At 35.7% G+C, this 24,204-nt stretch overlaps 1 protein-coding gene across 5 annotated transcripts in view; it reads right to left on the reverse strand.

The window, feature by feature from the left end:
• VPS8 (VPS8 subunit of CORVET complex) overlaps positions 1–24,204 on the reverse strand; it is a 253,883-nt gene that overhangs the window by 45,049 nt on the left and 184,630 nt on the right. For all 5 annotated transcript variants that reach the window (XM_033091442.1, XM_033091449.1, XM_033091415.1 and 2 more), the window contains 3 exons: positions 16,395–16,475; positions 14,617–14,786; positions 12,337–12,502 (listed from right to left, as the gene is read on the reverse strand). In XM_033091442.1, coding sequence (XP_032947333.1) covers positions 12,337–12,502; positions 14,617–14,786; positions 16,395–16,475 — 417 coding nt within the window. The remainder of the gene's footprint in view (positions 1–12,336; positions 12,503–14,616; positions 14,787–16,394; positions 16,476–24,204) is intronic.

Consider the following 24,204-nt stretch of genomic DNA (forward strand, 5'->3'; position numbering starts at 1 on the left):
AGAGAGCTGTTCTCTGGAGATTAAGCTAGAGAGTGTTTGAAGTGGCAACAGAAATGGTTCAGCATCGCTCACGAAAAGGTCTTATTTTTCATCTAACAGGATTCCTTCTGGAAATGCCTCAGGCAGTGCAGTTTAAAAGAGATACTTTAAATCCAGGTGTGCAGACCTTAGATCTGGGGATCCGGTTGATATAACTAAGCTACAGCCTTAATGATAATGCTGAACTTTAGTGAGTGATCTTGGATAATGATCCCTGATTTAGAGAAGCAATCTGATCTGAAGTTTAATAGCAATAAGAATACCTCTTTATCACTTTGCTCTTTTTTAAAAAACAAGCCTTGATTTTTCTAATTATAAAAGGAATTCATGTTCACTAATGGAAATTTAGAATATACAAAAGAGCAAAACACAGCAAGTAAAAATCAGAACCCAACCACATAGTAGTAACTACTACTAACATTTAGAATCACAATTTTGTGGTCTTTTCATAGTATATGTTGAGAATGTTTATTTGACCATATCAATATTCTTCAACATGATTTTTCATGTCTATAAAGTAGTCCACTCATTGTATAGCTATACCATAACTAATTCGACCAGCTATTGAGAGGCTATTGAAACATTTAGGTTGTTTTCAATTTGTTTATTTAAAAAAAATGCTTTCATAAACATCTTTATATAACATTTGGCACACATTCTTCATGTGTTATTTCTGTTGGATGGATTCTTAGAAATCTCTGCTTCTAAGGGTACAGACGTTTAAAAATACACATTGCCAATTTTTCTCCTGACAAGTAAGATGAATCCACAAACCCTTTTCCTATAATTCTGAAATCCAAAAAACTCTGAAATCAAAAGGATTTCTTTTTAAAAATGTCTGGCACCAGAAGTCCTCTGACAACAAAACCTGACCTGAACTGAAGTGAGGCTGTTTATAGTCCTTATTTATCCCACATAAGCATTTGATTAAGGGATGCTGGCCTAGACTGGGAATGCTATATGATATACAATGTGTGCCTCATATTACCTTTCTTTTAGCACTTCAAAGATGCCATTTTATTGTCTTCTGGCCTCCCCGCCTCCTTTTTAAAATGAGAAGTCATCCATATTATTATTGTCTTATCTTTGGCTGCTTTAAAAATTCCTCTTTATCTTTGGTTTCAGTAGTTTGACTATGACATGATGTATCTGAGTGTAGTTTTCTTTGTATTTATTCTGCTTACAATTTGCAGTTTTTAGATATATGGGTTGATGTTTTTCACCAAATGTGGGAAAATTTCAGACGTTACTAGGTCACTCCACGGCCACTTCTCTTTCTCTCTCCCCTCATTTTTTGGAATTCCAATGATAGATATATATATTAATGACAGATATATATCATATATATAATATATATGTATATTATATATATATTAGACTTTTTGATATTGTTTCACAGGTCACTGAGTACTCTCTTCATTTATTTTCAATCCTCTAATCCTAACTATGCTAGTTAGGATTATTTCTATTGAACTGTCTTACTGGTAACATTTGTCTCAGTCTTAAAAATGCTACTGATAATCTAATAAACTTTTATTTTAGATATGATTTTCAGCTCTAAATTTTACACTTTGTTTTTAGCTCTAGATTTTACACTGTTTTATTTTATAGTTTCCATTTATCTGATGAGATTTCCCCATATGTTCAATCATTCTGCTGATCTTTTCCTCTACATCTTTTAACATATTTGTATTTTCTATTTTAAAGTCCCTGACTGCCAATTCCAACATATGGCTCATGCATAGGTCTGCTTCTGTTGATGTTTTTTCTCTTAAGTTATATTTTCCTCCTTCCATTGATTGTGTGATAGTTTGAGTTTTGACTTTATTAGAGGATTTATTTTGCTTTTGCCTTTAGTCTTGGGGCAGCCCTGAGTCGTAAAGCACAGTCCTTCTGCAGCTTCAGTGAGGTGTGTATCAATCCCCCTATTTGACAAGACTTACACTCAAAAATCAACTATGTAGCTACTGAAATATCTGCTCAGTTCTTTAGTCCTCCTGATGCAACTTTCTGTCTGGTTTCTTACAGCATTGTCTGTGCATGTGTAATTCTGAAACTCATAAAAAGAATAGGAGTTCCCTTCTCGTTGGCACCCTTCTTTCTGAGATTTCCCCCTCTCAATTTATAGCTGCCTTGGTAGTCCTGAACTCTGCCTTCTGTTTCTTCATCACAGTTAGAATGCTCCTTTCTTTTTAAGCTTTTTTCCCAGTACTCTTAGGCAGAGAAGAGCCCTTAGGGAAAAGCTGGTTAAATGCTGAGCTCCCCTAGTTTGCTTCCTTTCTTTAAGGTGTGTGTTTCTTACAGTATCTGCCTGCTCTGGTTGTTTTCTAGACAATGTTTTTTCTTATTTTGTCTAGAGCTTATAATTGTTATTGACAGCAGGGCTGTCCAATACAGCCAGGCTACCCTGCCATTACTGGAATTGGAACTCTGTATTACATTTCTTCAAATATTTTTTCTGTATTATTTTTGCCCCTACTTCTTCTAGAACTCCAATTACACATATATTTTGCTACTTGAAGTTGTTTCATATTTCACTGATGCTTTATTCATTCATTTTTTATTCATTCATTCAGTTTTTCTCTCTGGGTTTGATTTGGGACAGTTCCTACTGCTATATAGTCAAGTTCACAAATCGTTTCTTCTGCAATGTCCATGACGCTGTTATAATCCCATCCAGTGTGTTCTTCATCTCAGACATTGTAGTTTTAATCTCTAGATGTTCTATTGAGTCATTAAAACTTCCATATTTCTATTTCACATGTTAAATCTTTCCTCTAGCTTCTTGAATATATGGACTACAATTATAATAACTGTCATAATAACTGTTTTAATGTTCTTAGCTACTAATTTTATAATCTCTCTATTATATAATATAATATAATAATATAATCTATTTCTCGATCCATTTTCAATGGACTAAGTTTTTAAAAGACTATTTTTTAGGGCAGTTTTAAATTCACAGCAAACTTGAGAAGAAAGTACAGAGATGTTGCATATATCCCATGCTCCCACACGTGTACAGCCTCCCCCACCAGAGGGGTAAATTTGTTATAAACGATGACACACTGCATTGACACATCATTATCACCCAAAGGCCACAGTTTACATTAGGGTTCACTCACGGCATTGTATATTCTATGGGTTTGGACAAATGTGTAATGACGTATATCCACCATTACAGTACCATACAGAGTATTTTCACTGCCCTAAAAATCCTCTGTGTTCCATTTATTCATCCTTCCCTCCACACCCTGGCCCCTGGCAACCACTGATCTTTTTACTGTGTCCATAATTTTGTCTTTTCCAGAATGTCTTATAGTTGATTTTTTCTCTTCTTTATGACTTGTATTTTCCTGCTTTCTTGTATGCCTCGTAAATTTTTATCAAATGCCAGACATTGTGAATTTTACCTTGTTGGGTTAGATATTTTTCTAATCCTTAATATATTCTTGAATTTCGTCCTGGGATGTGGTTAAAATACTTAGAAATAATGTGATCTTCTTAGATTTTGCTTTTAAGCTTTGGTAGGTGGGATCAGACAACAGATAGTTTAGGGTTTACTTTGCCCCTAATACTGAGGTCAGGACCTTATTTAGTACCCTCCGTGCTGCCTTGTGAATTATGAAGCTTTCCAGGCTGGTGTTATTCCTCACTCTGAATTTGGGGCATTGCTACTTATAATCCTTTTGGGTGCTTCTTTTTCTGGCCTTGAGGAGTTTCTTCACACACAAGTGGATCAATACTCAACACAAAGTTGCCTTCGGCAGATCTCTGAAGCTCTCTGTGTGGCTCTCTCCTGTCCAATACTCTGTCCTGGAGTCCCAGCTCTGTCTCCTCACCTTCCCTGGAATCCCAGTTGTCTCTTCAACTCAGAGAGACTGATAAGCTCTGCCTCAGTTTCCTCTCCTTGTACCATGGCTTGGAAACTTTCTCCTGGCAGTAATTTGGGGGCAAACCTAGGGTTTATATAATTTGTTGTCTCTCAGAGGTCACTTTCCTTCACTGCTTGAGGTCCAGTGTCTTGAGAACTGTTGAATATATTTTGTCCATTCCCCACCTTCCCTCCAAGAAACTCCAAATGCATCCTGTCAGAAATGGAAGTCCCTGTATTACCTTTCTAAAATAAAAAAATAAAAAATTCTGAAACATATCTGGCCAAAGGGATTTGGATAAGGGATTATGAACTTGTACAAATATGCATTCCCACTAGTAGAAGTTAAAAGTGTCTGTCTCCTCACATCCTTATCAATATAAATGCATATATATTTTTTAATGTATGACAGTTTAATGTGTATTTTTAAAAATGTTCCAGTTATTGAATAAGTAAAAAAGTGACATCATACTACAGCTTTAACTTGTATATCTTTGATCACTAGTAAAGTTAAATACTTTTTCACATTTCATTAGACAATATAATTTTTTTAATGTCCTTTGCCTAAATTTCTGTCAAAGCTTTTGTTCTACACTAAGACTGGAAACACTTTCAAGGTACTATTGTCATCCTTCAGTCTCTTGGACACCAGCCCTTTTCTGGATCAAAGGGAAGTGCACAAATGTATAGAACTTGAAGAATCTGATTGTTACAGTGCTCAGGCAAAGAGGTGAAGACTGGGCTGGTAATAAAGATGTGGCTGTCTATCCATTTTCTACAAACACAATCAATGGATTATATTAATACTTTTTTAAAAAAGGATTTTTAAATCCTACTCTCTCTAAAAATACAAACGAAACTCTTTGCCAGAGTCTTACAAGCTATTCAGGATCCGGCCCTGCCTAACTCTTCATTTCTTTCCTTGTCATATTCCCCTTCGGTCATGATGTTCCAACCACTGATCTTTTTTCAGCTTCGTGAACAGGTCATCTCCCTCCTCAGTTGCTTTGTCCTTGTTGTTCTCTCTTGCCTGTAATGTTCTTTTTCAGGCTGGTACCTTTTTATCCTTCAAGTCTTAGCTTAAGCATCTTCTCTGCAGATAGATATACCCTGACCACCCAATTCAAAGTAGGTCTCCCCTCATGGTCTTCTTCCCATAACATTCTATTCTTTCCCGTCACAGCATTTATAAACCGATCACAATTTGAAATTACATATTTGATATATTGTTTGTTTAATTATTGTCTAGCTCTCTTACTAGATGGTAAGCTACACGATGGTGGGAACTATGTTTTCTTTGTTCACCAATGTATACTTAGTACCAAGAATAGTGCTTGGACCAAAGCAGGCATACAGTAAATATTGGCTACAGCAATAAATCGCTTAATACTAGAGTATAACAAGATTACTGGAAAATGGGTAAAAGTCTCAAAAACATTCATTTTTAATAGGAACATTCATCACCTCTTGTACTTCTGAGATATATTAATCTTTATTTAATCTGTAAATTTAATTTAAAATTTAGAATCTTCTAAGAAATGCTGCTATCACCAAAAACTGAAATCTCATTTTTTAGCATTTAGTTTCAATCTAACATATTTACAACTGGGAGCTAATATTCTTTAAAAATGTACAAATGAAAACAGGGCATTAATACCCGTGTTCCTATCTCATTCAATAGCATGTAAACCAAATATCCAATTTATGGTGGGAACCCCAAATAAATAAGCAATGTACAATGGTTAATAGAAAATCATGACCGGTGAGCATAAATAAATGTTATTTACTGAACAATTACTTGGAAGTTGTAAATACTTCCCTCTGATATTACTTATAAATTTACCCTGAAAGACAAAATATTTTCTTAGACAACTTTAAAAATGAAGAAATAAAACTACTCCAAGTACCAGGAAAAATATCAACTTATTTAATTATCTCCCTTTGTGATTATTAAAGGATGAGTAGGCCTATATGTTTATCTCTACTGCCCTTCTTCCTCGGATAGTTACCTCATTGAAAAAACAAAAATACTCTAATATAAGGGATGGTTTATCCAAATCTGAAAAGATATTGAGCAATACATTATAAAATTCTTTCAAATGAGTCTCTAAATGCTCTTGTTTTTTAAAATTTTAAAAGGAATAACAACTTGAATGTTTCTGGTACATAAATAATGTGTTAGTTTATTACCAGCTCTCAAGAACTCTAAGCCCTGTTAATAATATAATAACGTTAAAACTGAAATCTAGTAAATCTTCAATTATGTTTCTTTGAATTTATATCAAGTTGCCTGTTGATCAATATTTATTTTTAAAATGAATAGCAAGTTAATGTCTTCCAATGCTAATCAGTACCAATGAAGATGGTTATTTGCTATTATAAATTTAATAAAGGAATAATCAAAGAAAATTATATATTGTATTATACTATATTATATTATGTTGGAACATTTGTTGAGAAAATATAATAGAATAATAAGTTCTTCAGCTAAAATTAGTTATTCCAATGTATTTCATCTGTGGGTAGTATGTGGAGAAAGCAAACCAGAGACTCATAGAGACTTGCAAGGACTATTCTGTGGACCTACATTTCTGATTGAGCTGCTATAAGCTTGAGTTGGGGGGAGAGGAGATAAGGAAAGAATGAAATTTGAGTCATTTTTTTTCCTATCTGTAAAAAGCGAAAAGTGCTTTTTCCTTAGGAAAGAAAGCTTTCTAGGGAAATACCTTTCATCACATCTGTGCAAATCTGTTGGAAGGCAACTGCTAGGTCAGTTACTAGTTATATATATTGACCAGTTGTGAAAAACAGAAATGAGATAAGGAGTGGCAAGAAGAAAGATTTTATCCACCAAAACCACAGTTTTGAGGGTAACTGTTGCATCCTGTTGAATTGGAATCAGAAATTGAATAACTAAAAGTCAATTATCACAAGTCTCGGAAAAGGATGAAATAAAAAACTATTTGATAGAAGGATCACATTAAAAAAGTAGTGAGAAGCTTCAAATGTATTTAGTACCTTCTGGGGGGTAGAGAGCAACAGGTGAGAGCTGACCGACAGTCTCAGACTGACTTCAGAGTAACCGGGGCCCTCACCATTGTTAGCCTCCTGCACTGGCTAGGAACTTAACCAGGGCTAATATATTTTCAAAGGAAATTAAAAGAGCAAAGTAGAATTTTCGTGATATAAAGCATAATAAAAGCCATCATTTTAATTTCATTTAATTTTTTTTTATAATTAAAAATGTGAATGGCTCACACAATGGTAAGAAATTTTAATTACCACAGCCAGTACAGTATGGATATAGTTTAGAAATCAGCTTTACCAGGTTTCCATACAGCTAGAACGCTAAGAATAGAACAGGCTGAAGGCAGGAGAAACTGGGAGTGAAAATGGTCTTACACTACTGGTGGTAATGTAAATTGGTACAGCTGCTATGGAAAACAGTATGGAGGTTCCTCAAAAAATTATGAATAGAATTACCATATGACCCAGCAATCCCTCTCCAAAAAATCTGAAAACATCTGTCCGTAAAGATATATGTACCCGATGTCCAATGCAGCATTGGACAATTCAGGTGGCCAAGACATGGAAATAACCAAAGTGACCTTCAATAGATGGCTGGATAAATAAGATGTGGTATATTTGCACAGTGGAATATTACTCTGCCACGAGATGAAATACTGCCATTTGAGACAACTTGGATGGATCTTGAGATTATTATGCTAAGCAAAATAAGTCAGACAGAAAAAGTCAAGAACTATATGACTTCACTCATATGTGGGATATAAAACTGAAAGCAACAAAGGAACAAGACAAACAAACAAAAACTTATAGACACAGACAACAATGTAGTGGTTACCAGAGGGTAAGAGGGGAGGGAGGGTGGTACCGGGTTTTCCGGAAAATAAGACGCAACTGGACCATCAGCTCTAAAGCATTTTTTGGAGCAAAAATTAATATAAGACCCAGTCTTACTTTGATATAATAAAAGACTGGGTCATATTAATTTTTGCTCCAAAAGACATATTAGAGCTGATGGTCCAGCTACGTCTTATTTTCGAAGAAACACGGTAGAAAAGGGAAAAGGAGGTCAAATACATGGCGATGGAAGGAGAGCTGACTCAGGGTTGTAAACACACAATGCAATATATAAATGATGTATTTATCGAAATGTGTACTTGTAACCTATAATTTTACTAACCAATGTCACCCCAATAAATTTAACTTAAAAAAAAAAAAGAAAGAAAATGGTCTTAGAAACTTGATTTCAAATATTGGCCCTCCCTCTCTGAACTATATATAGTTCCTTCAGCTGTAAAATAAGGACTATATCATCCTCATCAAGTTGTTGTGAAAATTAACATAAACACATCTCAAGCATATATTTGATGTTTCTTTCTTTCTTGCGTTAACAATCTACTAGATCTTTTAATAATATCTTAGTAAGAAAAACAAGGGAGACAGACAGCTAGAGGAAATTTTAAGAAATCCAAAATCATTCTCATTCTAGCTTGCTTCATTATTAAAAAGCATCAAAAAGAGGTTTTCAAGATCTAATCAATAATCTTACTGGAGTTTCCTAAAGAATGCAAAAGTTGAATCACTTCTGCCCTGAATGGGATAGTCTCAGAATAAAGCTGCCTTTGCCATCCAGATTCACTTTAAAATAATTTCCCTTTTCTAGATGCTCTGAGATAAGGCAGGAGAAAAGAGATAAGGCAGGAGAAAAGATAATGAAATAGGTTATTGTCTTTCTTCATTGTATGAGGTGTGGGAATGAAGAAACAAGGCAACCAATGCCGTATAAATGGCTTCAAAATTCAATTACTAATTCATGAAGAAATTCTTAGCAAATCATGGAATAGAAGGGAACTTCCTAAACATGATATAAAGGTTACACACAAAAAGCCTAGTTAACATTATACTTAATGATGAAAATTTGAATACTTTCCCCTAAGATCAGTACAAAGGAAAGGATGTCTATTCTCACCATTCCTGTTCAACACTGGATTGGAAGCCAATGCAACAAGGGAAGAAAAAGAAATACAAAGCATACAATTGGAAAACAAGAAATAAAATTCATTATTTGCACATGGTATTACTGTCTATGTAGAAAATACCAAAGAATTAATACAAAAAAGTATTAATACTAATAAGTAAGCTTAGTAAAGTCACTGGTTACTGAATACAAGGTCAATATACAAAAATATATTTCTATATTTCAGCAATAAATAGAAATTGAAATATAAGACAGTAAAATACATAATAGCGTCAAAAGTCATTACACATTTAGAAATAAATCTTGTAAAATATATACAAGATGCATATGCCAAAAATGACAAAACACTGATGAAATAAATCAGAGATCTAAATAAATTCGGAGATACACCATGTTAATGAGCTGGAAGACTCAATATTGTTAAGATGTCAACTCTCCCCAAATTGATCTATATATTCAACACAATCCCAATTAAATCCCAGCATGATGTTTTTGTAGAAACTGACAAGCTGATTTTACATGGAAAAGCAAAGGAAGGAGAATAGCCAAATGTTAGAATAAAATTGGAGGATCACATTACCTGATCCAGATTTACTATAAAGCTACAGAGTTAGAGATAAGATAGACATATAGCTAATGGAATAAAATAGAAAGTCTAGAATCTAGTCAATTGATTTTCAATTAAGGTACAAATGCAATTCAATGGATATCCACATGCAAAAGAATGAACCTCAGTCCTTATGTCACACCCTATTAAAAATTAACTAAAAAAGGATCAGCGGTTGCCAGGAGTTGAGGATATGGGGAGAGGTTGACTACAAAGAGATATGGGGAACTTTTGCGGGGGTGGGTAATAATACTGCTCTATAGATCTTGATTGTATAGGTGGTCGCCAAAATTCACAGAGGTGAATTTTACAGTTTGTAAATTGTGTATTAAAATACATAATTACATATATAATATGTAATTGCCTATTTTAGCCTCTCAGGATTATCTAGGCAAAAAGGGAAAAAAATCTAATTGGTACTATCTAGGCCATAATATGTATATAATCACAAGTTGTTTATGCATAGGATATAACTGAAAGAGAAAACAACTCAAGTGCCCTAAGACATAATGCTTTAGGTATCTACATAAATAAAGGTTCCCCATCTGCATTTGGATTCATCTTGGAAAGATGCTGGGAATCACAGGACCTATCTTTCCTTCCCTAAATGAAAACAAGAAAGTGTTTTAGATGTATAGTTAACAAAATTTTCAATCTGGAAGCTATATTGAACATCTTTACCTTTATGTCCTGCAGACTTCATTAACTCCAACAATAAATTCTCCCTTTTGATGTTTGTGGTCCTCTTAAACAAAGCTCCAATATGTCCTCTTTTCTTCATCCCAATTCCTACCATTCTAGACCAAGTTACCACTTCCCTCCTCTAAATTACTTCAATATTCTTGGTCTCCCTATATCATTCATGCTTTCCTTTCAATCCATTTTCTGCAGTGTTCTTTTAAAAATACTGGTCAAAAAAACACAAAAACCTATTCTGATCAGATCATATCATTCCTTCCTTAAAACCCTTTAATATCTTCCTATTTTTTTTTTTAGCACAAACATAAAAATAACTAATGTGGTTTCTGTTCACCCCGCTAGCTTCATCTCATAACCACTCTCTTTCACTCTCTAGATCCAATCATGCTCAGTGTCTAGTTGCACGCTTTTTCCTGCTTCACAGTAGAGATGCTGTATGTTTCTTTTGTGTATTGTTCCTTCTGCCTGGAATACTCCTCCTCCTGCCTACCCTTACACCTAAACCTGTCTAGCTTACTTCTTTTTTTTCCTTCAGGGTCAGCTAACACGGCATTTTGAGGAAGCCTTCCGTGACCTCCCATGACTAGATCAGATCTATTCATTATCTCCTCTTACAGCACAGTTCATCTCTAAGTATAATAAAAAAAAAAAAATTGGTCTTTGTCCCTGGTTCCTGTCATAGCTCCTAAAACTCTTGGAGTCTCCTGAATAATAAGAGTGTCTTTTGTATGCTAATTAGATGATGGGTGTCTGGGGACCTCTAGATAGCTTCAGAAGGGGCAGCTGGTCACCAGAAAGATCAAGCCATGATTTAAAGGGTTAATTATTTTAATTCTACCACCCTTTGTCTCCTCCCAAAACTTCTGGGAAGGGGAGAGGGGGTAGAGATTGAGTTAATCACCAAGGGCCAATGATTTAACCAATCATGACCACATAATAAAACTTCTAAAAACCCCTAAATGAGGTTCAAGAAGCTCCCCAGCCAGTGAAGACATTGATGTGCTGGGAGAGGGAAGAGAAGCTCTGTACACCCATCTCCTCCATACTTGCCCTGTGCATTTCTTCCATTTGGCTGTTCCTGAGTTGTATCCTTTTATAATAAACAGGTAAATGTAAAGTATTTTCCTAAGTTCTATGAGTCATTCTAGTGAATTATCAAACCTGGTTGGGGAGTGGGGTGTCACGGGGACTCCTGAATTGGGCAAGTCAGACAAGAGTGTGGGTAACCGGGGTACCCCATCTGTGACTGGTGTTAAAGTGAGGGCAGTCTTATGGGAATGAAGCCAATGTCAGAAATGAATCGAATTGTTGGACATGCAGTCCAGAGAACTGACAGAACTGGTGTCAGAAAGAACTTGAGAACACTTATTCAAAATGTCTTCTTAAGTTCACTGGTTGTCAACTCCACAAGTCAAATGTCTTGCCTACCATTATATCCCCAGCACTTAGCACAGTGCCAGGCACACCGTTCCATATATATTGAGAGAACATATAAATGAATGCCTACCACTGGAGTGTAGAAATTCCAAACTGTTACTTGGGAGACACTAGGTAAGGGGGTTTTGCCTACTTAAGAAGAAAAAAGAAAGGCTATAAAATGAACAAAAAATTGTTTCCAGTCCGTTAGTCAGACTCCAAAGGCAATGAAAATGTCTCAAATGAACACTGCTGCATCAAGGTCTTTGAAGAAAGTTACCCCTCTGAGAAAACCATGCAGAGCACACGTGTATGCACCTCGTCCATCAGCCCTACGTAAAAGTGAGAACTCTTCAGCACATACGAGCATAGGTACTCATTAGTACTGTAGCATTTGTACTGGCTGACCTCTAACTTCGTCAAAGAATCTTAAGGGAGGCTCATGTGTGTACATCTCTGTTCAACTAGATCTTAAGCTTTTTCAGGGCAGAAAATGCCTTCTGTTGCTCTCAAATCCCCGTTTTTCAGTGCTGGACAGAGCAGAGAAGCTCTCCTCTACATGGGACTGAACAGATGTCATGTACTGGATACCCATCAGGTAAATTTGCTGAAGGCTACAGGAACTGAAAAAAATGAGCAGGCCTACAAGATATGGGTAAGAAAAGCCCATCTCCACCTTGACATGAAAACAAGTCTTACCTGTGATGGGATTATCCTTCCTTTTTTAAGTTCAGATGAATTTTCGCTTAGTTTTCCTACTTTGTTACTTGAGCTGCATTTGTAGCATGTCCATCTTGTTTGCCCCTCAATTTCTATGGTGCACTCTTTGTTTTGCAGACAGAATGAGTGATACAAATGGCCGCAGCTGCAAAGTGAAGGCAACCAATTTGCACTTTTCGTTATCATAAAATCCATAAACATAAGCTATGTTAGAGTGTGTTTATAAGTGATACAGATTTCTCATAAGCTGGAATGCACTGATGGTTGTATAGGTTAAGAAACAACAAAGGGAATATACTTGTTGTTGTCCTCTCTTTGTAAAAATCCAGACTCACATATTTGTACACTGAAGTTGTGAGTAGGAACAGAAGCAGTTCTCTGGCTACAAATCATCTGGGGGATGAGTTGAATTTCTGTTCATTTCTCAAACTATAAAATATTTTTAAACATTTTGAAAAAAAGTTAATTGGGGAAAATCAAAATTATTGATATTGATAATAAGCTTGTCAATAACATGAGTGGTCTGCCTCATAAAATTCAAGGTCCAGAGTTGTGATTTGATTAAGCATTTACAAAAATGTCAGTGGTATAGTAAATTCTTACGTTATTCTTATGAAGAAATTCCCTACTGGTTACACTAAGTTACCAAATGAGCCTCCCAGAAGTGAGTGCTCAGTATAACTCTCAGTCATCTTTGCTGATTCCCCCCTCATTTCTCCACCCTGAAATACTAGTTGCCTCAGAAGTCAATCCTTTTCTATAGTCTTTCTTTACAGTCTTTCTCTACTCTCTTTCAGTATATAATCTGTCTCTTCTAGAGTTTTTCTCCTCTGTATTCTTCTCTTATACAGCTACCCTCGCTCCTTTAGTGATTCCTTCCAGTTCCATAGCTTTAAAATACCACCGACAAGCTGATGACTGCCAAAATTTTACCTACAGCCTACACTTCTCTCCTAAAACCCATCTATCGGTCTCAAGAACTCCATTTTGGATATCTAACAGACATCTTAAATTTAACATATCCAAGAACATATTCTTGATTTTCACCCCACGCCACTCTCACTGCGTACTCTCATCCAAACTTCCACACCTTAATAAATGGCAACACAGTCTTCCAGTTTCTCAGGACAAAAACTTTGGAGTCATCCTTGACTATCCTCTTTCTTTCACAATCTGTAACAGATCTTATCAGCTCTATCTTCAGAATAGATCCAGAATCCTACCACTTTTTACTTCATCGTTACCACCTTGGGCCATCTCTCACTTGGATTACTGCAACAGCCTAACTGGGCATTCTACTTTCACCCTTGACTTTCTATGGTCCATTCTCAACAGTGGTCAAAGTGACCCTTAAGACATAGGTCAGATCATGTCAACCCTATCCTCAAAACCATCCAATGGTTTCTCATCTCAGAGTAAAAGTTAAACTCTTTATAATGACCCACTTCCTACATGACTTGGCCTTTGCTCTTTCTCTAAAGTCATCTCTTACCATTTTTCCTTTCCTTCACTCTTCGAGAAGTTTGGCTACAGAGTTTACCTTACATTGCCCCTACCTATTTTAGGTGAGCTGTCTTTGATCCTGAGATCAAACCTGTCACTTCCATACTAGATTTCTTCTCTCTTTGCACTGTGCTTTAAATATCATTTAAATGCTGATGCTTTCTAAATTTATATTTCTAAGACAGGTCTCTAGGTTTCTTACTAGAATAACTGTCTACCTGACATTCCTACTTGGATGTCTAATACTCATCTCAAACCTAACATTTCCAAGACAAAATTCTTGATTTTCCCAGGTCCTCACACCTGTTCTTCTTCATCTTAGACAATGGTTCCCGTCCATCCAGTTGCTCAGGCAACTCACACTCCACATCTAATACATTTGCAAGTTAGCTCTACCTTTAAAATATATTCTGAACATTCACGCCTACCTCTCTCATTCGGCTGGAATGTCACTTCCTTAGAGATGCTTTTCTTTATCATGGTGTCTTAAAATAGGCCTCTCACCCCGAACACTTCATCCTTCCATCCCCTTACCTGTGCTGTATTTTTCCTCCTAGCTCTTATTACTCTGTACTTATTGCCCGACCACCCTAAAACCTATTTCTCTCGACTCCCAGGAAGAATGTAAGGTCTATAAGGGCAGGAACATTGCCTTGTTTTGTTCACTGCTAGAATGATTCACTGGGGCTGTGTATCCACCCGTATTCCTGCCTGGTAATACACATACATGGCACATATAACATTTCCTTCTCTTACCTAAAGACAATAATTTCGTCAGCCATTTCTTGGCGTCTCTTGTACTGCTGCAAACATATAGAGCAGTAATCTTGCTTGGGATTCAGTCCTCTGGTGACCGAAGCTCTCAGGTTACACAATGACCAGTGGAGATCTTGGTTTAGGAGGCTAGTAGTTGTTTCCAGCAGGGTCTGGGAAAGACCCAAACCAAAAAAATAAACAAATTGGTTTATAAAGTGAAAGAGACACAGGGGATGAATAAGGAATATCAGTTGTTTAGTTCTCAACCACAAACAATTGAAATTGGAATACACTACAAAGGCATAAAATTAACAAAATATCAAAAACCCCATAATAAGTGGTTAACTTTAATGTGCAGAGTAATGACAAGTGCAGACATTAAGATTCTCAAAATAATTATTAAAAGGCTCTTACTGGTTTCTACTGAGAAATGTGTGCTCTGCCAGTTTATAGCTTAATTCATTTTGAATGACTAGAGAAACCCACATCTCTTTATTTATTACATGTATAAAATAAGTTTTTTCTGAGTGGCTTGAAGTGTTGTAACAAATAACAAAAATATCCCTGATTTTTTTTTTTAATAGAAACTGCATCCATGGCAATATTTCAAATAACCTTTCAGTGGAAAAGCTAATGGCCATTACTCAGTTTTCATCTCCCTTGAGGCAGAGAGATCACATTTTTCTGATCAGCACTTAGTCATCTGAATCTGCTCAAGACTCTGACATCTGTCATTAAGTCACATAAAGACATTTTTGCAGCCATACATTAAGTCCTTTTAAGGCTTTATGTGCTTATAAAGCATTGTTTTGTTTTCAAACTATATCTAATTCACAACACTCATGCATATTATTTAGATGTACAGTTGGGTTCTTTTCTGTCAGTCTGAAAGGGGAAAGATACACTAACCATCCTCCTCGCTACATAGCCTAGTCCATTACCTTTATCTGTAATGCAGAACTTTTAGTTCTAATGGTACATCTACTAGAATTAAAGGTAATTCTTTCCAATCAACCTCATCTTTTCCTCCTCTTCAGAAGTTCACAAAAAATTTCTGCCCTGCACTCAGCTTTCCTTCTGCCAACATGCAGTGTGTGCCTGCAGGGGCATTGGCTTCACTGGGCTATGCTTAGCAAAACTGCAGTTACTACAATACCCTAAGAAAAGCTCTGCCACCCAAATGTTTTCTTCTTTTTCATTTTCTTCCCTGATTATTAGAAAAGCAGATATCATATCTAACATGCCCACGTAGCACTTTTCCTAGGTGGCTTCGTGAGTCACTTTGAAGTACAGTAAGAAAAAATTCTGTACACCAGGCTGGCTCCTACTGAGAATTAAAGCTACAGGCAGTTTTGAGTTAGGGGAAGGAAGACTAATGACCATTTTTGGTTAGTGGAAATCATCTGCTTTAGGATGTTTAAAAGAATACTCTTAATTTTATTTTGCAGTTTTCTATACTCCTGCTGACCCTTCCTTTTCATGGGTTGTATGTTTGCATTCAATTATTTTTCCAGAAAGTTTCTCACTCATATTTTTTATTTCAAAAAAAAGATATTTGTCCCTCTGCCAATGAATCAAAACAAAATGAATCCAAATTTGATGCATTTCCACATTTTAGAATGTGTGTATTAAAAAATTACAGATTAATCAATTAAGGTCAATCTACCAAACTTCTACTAAATAGATGGTAATTTGAAAAGAAAAAGCATAGATGCAAAGAAAAAAAAAAATCACTTCTTTTTACCTTAGGACAGGCTTAAAAATATAAAGTAGCTTACCTGTTCATAGTTAAAAGTATCCAACATTCCCAGAATCAGTCCCTGGATTTCTCCAAGTTTTCCTTTGCCATAAACTGGATCCTAATTTGAAAAAAGTTGCAAAAAATTATAATGCTGTTCTTAGTAATTTAAAATTATTTTAAAATATAACTTATCTGAAAGGGCCAAATACTCTTAAGTATTTTTTTTACAGTCACAATATATTTATTCGTCCATGAAGCTCCCAGTGGAAACGCACATCGGTCTCCCTCTGGCCATCACAAATATTTTGGAAAAATAAAATTGAAATGATCCAAGCCTCTTGCTTAATAATCTTCTCTGCAAGTCTAATTAATTTCACTCTGGTTTTGTTTCTGAAAGAATTTCCTCCCTCTCCTTCATATTAAAGACCAGCTCTTCTGCGTGGAGCTCTTATTTAGCTGCTACTTTAAAACCAATGAACTCATGAGTACAGAACCTGTCTAGTAACTCCTGCGACCCACATTTGGGCACCTCCTGGACTAAACCAACTAAATTGCTCTAGTTTAGGAGAAAGACTTCAGTTTAGGAGATGAATTTATGAATCCAAGGGGCAGCTTTCAGTTTTTCAAAGCTTTTTTCAATGAAGTCACTATTGATAAACACCAGATACCCAATCTTCCCTCCAGTGCTTCTCATACGAGGTTTGCCAAGTAATTTGTGTATTATATACAATTTGAAAAACACTAACGTGTACAAAAATAAAACAACAAAAATATGAAATCCAACTACCCAGAGATAAAACACTTTTGATGTATATTCTTTCAGTTTTGTTTCTGGGAAAGGAGAGAAAGAGCAAGAAAAAGGGATGTATTTCGTAATGTACAAAATTTGAGTGTTTCACGTTAATACTTTTATGCCTTTTTTTACTTAATAGTATATTGTGAGCAGTTTCCCATATCATCAAATATTTTGCAATAGCTACAGAGTATGAATCATGTGAAAATACTATTTATTATGTTATTCAACCATTCTCTGTTGTTAGACATTCCAGTTTCCCTGCCCACCCCCACACCCAAATCCCACCATTATCAAATGCCAGTGGCTGCAAATTTTGGTCTGGATCTCTTTCTTCAGAGATGTCTAGAAAGGAAATTACAGTCTCAAAGAGTTCTTTTATGGATACTCATACACACTGCCTAACTGCTCTTCCAAAATGTTGTATTATGCATTTTTTATCTCCATCAGCCCATTTGTGTGCTCATTTTGCTGCACCTTTGGCTAGGCTAGGAATTATAATACAAGTTTCTGCTAATAAATGAGTATATCAAATCTATTGCTTCACTTTAATATGAGGTTACATATGATATAAATGACTCTTCCATGCTAAACAGGGGAATCCAACTAAACAGTAATGATAAAAGTAGCGGCTATTTATTAAGTGGGTAGCATATGCCAAGTACAGTGCTAAGTACTTACTATAGACCATATCACTAAATTCCTTCCAGAACATTTATAAGTAAAGAAATACAGGCTCAGAGAGGTTAAGTAAAATTCTCTAAGATCACAAAACTATGAAGCAGATAAGCTGGGATTTGAATAGGTACTTCAGAAACCATGTTTTTAATTAACACACTATATTGGTTTCCCAAGTATGGATATACATAGACTAATAAACTAAATAATAAACTAAATAATAAACTAATGCTTGCTAGATAACATGGGTAACTGATGTGGATAACTACATGATAAACTAATGTTTGCTGGAAAATATGGATAACATTTCTAGTTACTTCTTAGGGAGTTGGGGTTCTTAAAACCTTGGTGCTGTAAGAATAACTGAGTTCAGATGTTAAGAAAGAAAAGAGACAAAAGCAGAAGCATTTTTTTCTCAGTCTCTTGAGATCTTGTTTCCAGGCATATCCTGTTTGGCTCAAATAAACTCTTCTTTTTTTAAAAAAAAAAAAAAGGAAAGATAAAAGATAAAAACAGTAAAGCAGGAAAAACTTAGAAAAGAGGTTCAGAAATGTGAGAAGAAACTGCCTTCCTGCTCTAACACAACAGTCTTAGGATTTCCTTCTTTTTCTCTTCTAGGCTCCAATGATGGCTCTTGAAGACTGGGTAGGTGCAATTTCTAACTAAGATCAGTTTTCAGTACTAGAGCAGCGCAATATTGTCTGCCTGAAGTTCCCGGTCCCTCATGCTGAAGTTATGCTGAAGAAATCAAAGGTAGAGAATAACTACTCTTACGTATCTGTGTACTAATTAACAGGTTCATAAGTTTGGGCTTGAACAGGCCACTTAAGCTTAGCGAGGAAATTTTCTGTTTCACAGCTAGAGACTGTATCACTAAGTTAAAGAAACCTGTCAATCATATGCAGATCACTTACAAAAGGCAAGTCTATAGATATCTCAGACTCTTTACTAGAAAAACAACCCAGGCCACATATACACCCACCAGACAAATTTTTCTTTTAATTTTCTTTGCATAAAAATAAATCCATGTTAATGCTTCTGAACTTACTCTCAATTACACTTTTGGTCAAGCTCTTAATAAATACTTATTTTTCAAAGTATCCATAGATATAGTGTAATACCTTATTATAAAAAACCTATTATAATATCTACTAGGTTTGTGCAAAAGTACTTGCGGTTTTGCAATTATTTTCAACCTTTTACACTGCAATTACTTTTGCAGCAACCTAATACTACAGTACATACATTTAATACACTAATATTGCTCTAGCATAGAAAAGCTCTGTCATTTGTTTATGACAAGGGTGGTTTGGAGAATAAAGAGGTTTTTAAAAGGGTAAATTCTGGTAAAAAGAAGAAATCTTTATAGGTCATGTCCATATTTATATCAGTACATTTCACTTTAATATGCATAATTTAAAGGCAAAATCATGAAAATTACCTCATGCTGGGACAACATATAAATTATAGAATGCAAAAGGCAGCTCAAGGCTTCTAGCACAGCATGTACACAATCCACTAGGTTTTCAAATTATTTTCCAAAGATGTCAGCTAGATTCTTCGGCAATGAATAACTACTGAGGTTTTTCTTTAATTTACTAGAAGGGTAAACTTGGGTACTTCACGTCAACTTGTTTTTCTTTTTTTTAAAGCACATTAGAAAAAGATGCAGTGACCACGTTTTTCCCTACTGCTTTTTAGTATCTATTGTATCATGTATGTGGTTTGTTATAAAATTAAAACCTTTATTAATCAAGCATTACTTTAAAATGTGAATAATGCTTTCAGCAGATTAGCATATAAATCATTTGTTTGCTTTAACTCCACCAGTAAAACAGCCATAAATAGCTTCTCAGAAGCCAAGAATTCCTTTTGCCATAGAGGGAAGATCAATAAAAGCAAGCAGTGAAGACAGAATGTATGTAACACAAACACGATCCCTTAGAAACACTAACTTATCATCTAATGTTCCTGAAAGAAACTTGTACAATTCAGATACCAGGCATCAGTTTGAATAGCCATTTAGAGGTCAGGAAGCTCTTTGAGAACCTTTTCACACGTAAACATCTCTTGTGAAAAAAACAAAATATCTGAGCAACGGTGCATCTAAATAACTGTCACTCCCTATGTCTCCCCAGGGGACCTGATAAACCGAGGTTGATATGAAATTTACCACGGCTGGTGTTAGGTACAGAAGTAAAGGGCTAACTTTCCAAGTTAGCTAGGTTAATGTTCCAGCTGTGCTCACTTAATACCTGACTAAGGCAAGTTATTTAACCTTTCTGAGTGGCACTTTCCTCATGAGAAACAGGAGGATACCGCTACTTCCCCAGCTTAATATATGCAGAGATCAAAGGAGATAAAGTGCTTTATAAACTGTTGAGAACTATTCAAGGACATTAGGTGACTGACCCAATTACTATTAACTGAGTATATACTATGTCCCATGCACTGTGCTGGGACAGGAAATAGTCTAGTGGGGAAGATTTAAAATGGGTTAAACACCGGGACTGATAAGAAAAATGCCAATGAGGGGGGATTAAAAAAATAAAAACAACTAGGTACATAAAAACCCCTGGTTGGAGCACTTGGTAACTTAAATGGACTGGGACAATTCCTGGAAAGACACAATCCACCAAAACTCACACAAAAAGAAATAGATAATGTAAATCGACCTGTATCTCTTAAAATTGAATCAGTTAAGTACTAACCTTCCAAAAGAGAAGGCCCCAGACCCAGAAGGTTTCACTGGTTTATTCTACCAGTATTTAAAGAAGAAATCACACAAATACTCTACCATCTGTTCCAAAAACAGAAGCAGAGGGAACATTTCTTTATTTCTATGAGGCCAGCGTTATCCTAATACCAAAAGCAGACAAAACAACCTCAATTGAAATGCCAGGGCACAAATTTATGGATACAGATAAAATGATTCTAAAGTTTATGCGGAAAGAAAAAAGACCCCAAATAGCCAACACAATATTGAAGAATGACAAAGTCAGAGAACACTACCCGACTTCAAAACTTATTATAGCTACAATAATCAATATAGTGTAGCACTGGTGAAAGACTTAGACAAATAGATCAATAAAAAAGAACAGAACGCCCAGAAATAGACCCCCTTAAGTAGAGTCAACTGAGCAAAGGCAATTCAATGGAGAAAGGGATAGTCTTTTCAATGAATGGTGCTGGAATAACCGGACATCACATGCAGAATAATGACATGACACTTTTCACAAATATTAACTCAAAACAGATCATAGACCTAAATGTAAAATGCAAAACTATAAAACTTCTAGAAGATAACATGGGAAAAATTCTAGATGACCTTGGGCTTGGTGATGAGTTTTTAGATACAACACCAAAAGCACAATCCATGAAAGAAAAAATTGAAAAGTTGGACTTCATTACAATTGTAAAACTTTTGCTTTGTGAAAGACAGTTGAAAGATTGAAAAGACAAACCACAGACTGGGAAAAAGTATTTGCAAAGCACATATCTGATAAAGGAGTTGTATAAAAAATATACAAAGAACTCTTAAAACTCAACAACAACAACAAACAACCCAACTAAACAGCAGACAAAAAGAACTAAATAGACACCTCACCAATGGAGATATACAGATGGCAAATGAGCACATGAAAAGATGTTCATTGTCATTATTCCTCAGGGTTGTGCTAATTAAAACAATGAGATACTACACACCTATTAGAATGGTTAAAATCCAAAACACTGGAATTATTGAGACTTGTTTTATAACCCAGAATATGGTCTATCTTGGTAAATGTTCCATATACACTTGAGAACAATGCGTATTCTGCGACTATAATTGATTTATAAATGTCAACTAAGTCAAAGTGGTTAAAAGTGTTCAGCAGAAATCTGCTGTTGTCCTTATTTTTGTTCCTTTGTGTCTTTTTTCTCCGGCTACTTTTAAGCTGTTTTGTTAATCATTGATTTTGAGCAACTATAATGTGCCTTGCAGTTTTATGTTTTTTGAGTTTGGGGTTATTTATCTGTGTGCTACCAATTCTCAATAAATTTGGAAACTTTTCAGCCAATATTTCTTCAAATACTTTTTTCTGCTCGGACCCCCTTTTCAGGACTCCAAGTACATATATTTTGGACCACTTGAAAGTGTCCCACAGCTAACTGTTCCAGAGTTGATGCTCCGGTTCATCTTTTTCTGATTCACTTTACAGTGTTTCATTTTGGATCATCTGTATCACTGTCTTCAAGTTCACTAACCTTTTTTTTTCTATTTTGATTTTCTTGTCTGCTAATTCTAATATCCATGTCATATTTGGGTTTTGTTTTCCACCTTCTTTGCATACCTTATAAATTCTGATTCAATGTCATACACTGTAAATTTTACACTGTTGGGACCTGAATGTTTTTATATTTCTAAAAGTATTTATAAGCTTTGTTCTGGGATGCAGTTGAATTACTTGGAAACAGTTTGATCCTTTCAGGTCTTGCCTTTGAGCTTTGTAAGGCATGACTGGTGCTATGTTTAGTCAGTCTAGGGCTAGCCAACTGTTTCCCACTACCAAGGACCTTTGAGCACTCTATCCAATGTTCTGTGAACTATGAAGTCTAGTCTTCACTAGTAGGAAAGATACTATTGTTGGCCCTGAGTCAGTGCGAGTATTATTCCCTTTAATCCTTTCAGGTGGTTCTTTCCCTGGCTTAGGTAGTTTCCTCAGATCAGGAACTTATACTTGAGGATGGCCTTTGTCACATCCCCAGGGTTCTTTCCTAGTACTTGCCCAGCAAATTCTGGCAACCTTGGTCTCTCTTGACTCTCAGCTCCATATTTTAAATCAATGAGTATTCCAGAAACTTCTTGGGATCCCCCTTCCTACACTATTTCCTGGACACTCTATCAAAACATTAAGCTGGGGCAGACAGGGCTCACCTTGCTTACTTCTGCTCTCTCAGGAATCACCATCCTTTAAGGCCTGATACCCAGTTTTTTGAAAACTGCTATTTCATATATTTTGTCCATTTTTTGGTTGTCCCAAGCAGGAGGGTAAATCCAGTTTCTGTTACTCCATCTTAGCCACAGTGTGATTCTCCCATCCCTGACTTTTATGTACTCTAAAAATACGTATTGAGTCCCTATTATATGCCAGGTGCCTCTGGGCGAGATGACAGTGATAGAGTCTAGGCAAAGTACAGTCATATCCCCAAGGTCCTTCTGTACTTACAGAAAAAAATATGCATCCTGATTCTCTGCTGTTTCCTAGAACTCCATTTCTGGCCTTCTGCTTTTCTTGCTCATTCACTTCCTCCTAAAGTTCATTGAGTTTCACTTCTATGTGGACGATTTCCAAGTCTGTATCTCCACTTCTTACCTCTTCCTATAAACTCCAGTTTTGTATTTCCCCACTGCTCACTGTTAGCCATGTAACCCTGATACCAGGGGATTACCTAGGTTCTTCTTGTGTTCACCTACATCTAAATAGTCAAAGAATCAAATGGATTCTATCAACTAAGTAATTTCCAAATCCATTTTCTAGTATCGATTCTATGTAACTCAATTAACAAACATTGAGTATCAATTGCATTCTATGTATCTCTATACCTTCAATCTGGATCCCTTCCAATTTATCCTGTATAACATAGGCTGAGTGACCTTTCTAAAGAGAAACCTCATTTCATTATTCCTCTGCTTAAAATCCTTTGATGAGAATTTACTGATTTAAAAATAAAACCCAGAGCCCTTACTATGGTTTACAAAGCAATTAAGGAGATATTCCCAGTCTGTCTCTTCAAATTTTAGCTCTGTGATTCACCTTTATTCTTGTCCTATGTTCCAAGAATACATAAACACTTACAACTCCCCATATGTACCACGTTTCACCTGTAATTCTTTGTATATATATAGTTCACTCTGCTTAGAATAGACCTATCTCCTTTTTCCCGATTCCTTTAGGATCTTTCAGATTCAGTTCAGATATCACCTCCTCCAAGAAATCTTTCCAAATTCCCCAGTCTGTTTCAGATATACACTTTTATTGATATATATATATTCATAAATCCAACTCATTCTAACTTATTCAAGAAAGATAATTATTATAAAGGTACTGGGGTATTTCAAGGATCCAAGTAAAGGAATGTAGGTAAGCCTTAAGAACTACAATTAGGAACTCAAATGCCATCAGGATTTTCTCTCTATGTGTTCTCCTCTCCCACTGTCTTGAATCCTCTCCTTGTAACTTTTCGCTTCTCTATGTTCTTGTCTACTTTCCTCTTTGCGTGTCTACTTCATTCTTCTCCTCCTCTCTATAGATTAACTTATATTTAACTATTTCGGTCCATATGATGGAAAAGTAGTCAATGCCAGCTCCTGAACTTTGTGACTTATATAATC

The sequence above is a fragment of the Rhinolophus ferrumequinum genome, chromosome 2 (assembly GCF_004115265.2).
Source record: "Rhinolophus ferrumequinum isolate MPI-CBG mRhiFer1 chromosome 2, mRhiFer1_v1.p, whole genome shotgun sequence".
Classification (NCBI taxonomy): Eukaryota; Metazoa; Chordata; class Mammalia; order Chiroptera; family Rhinolophidae; genus Rhinolophus; species Rhinolophus ferrumequinum.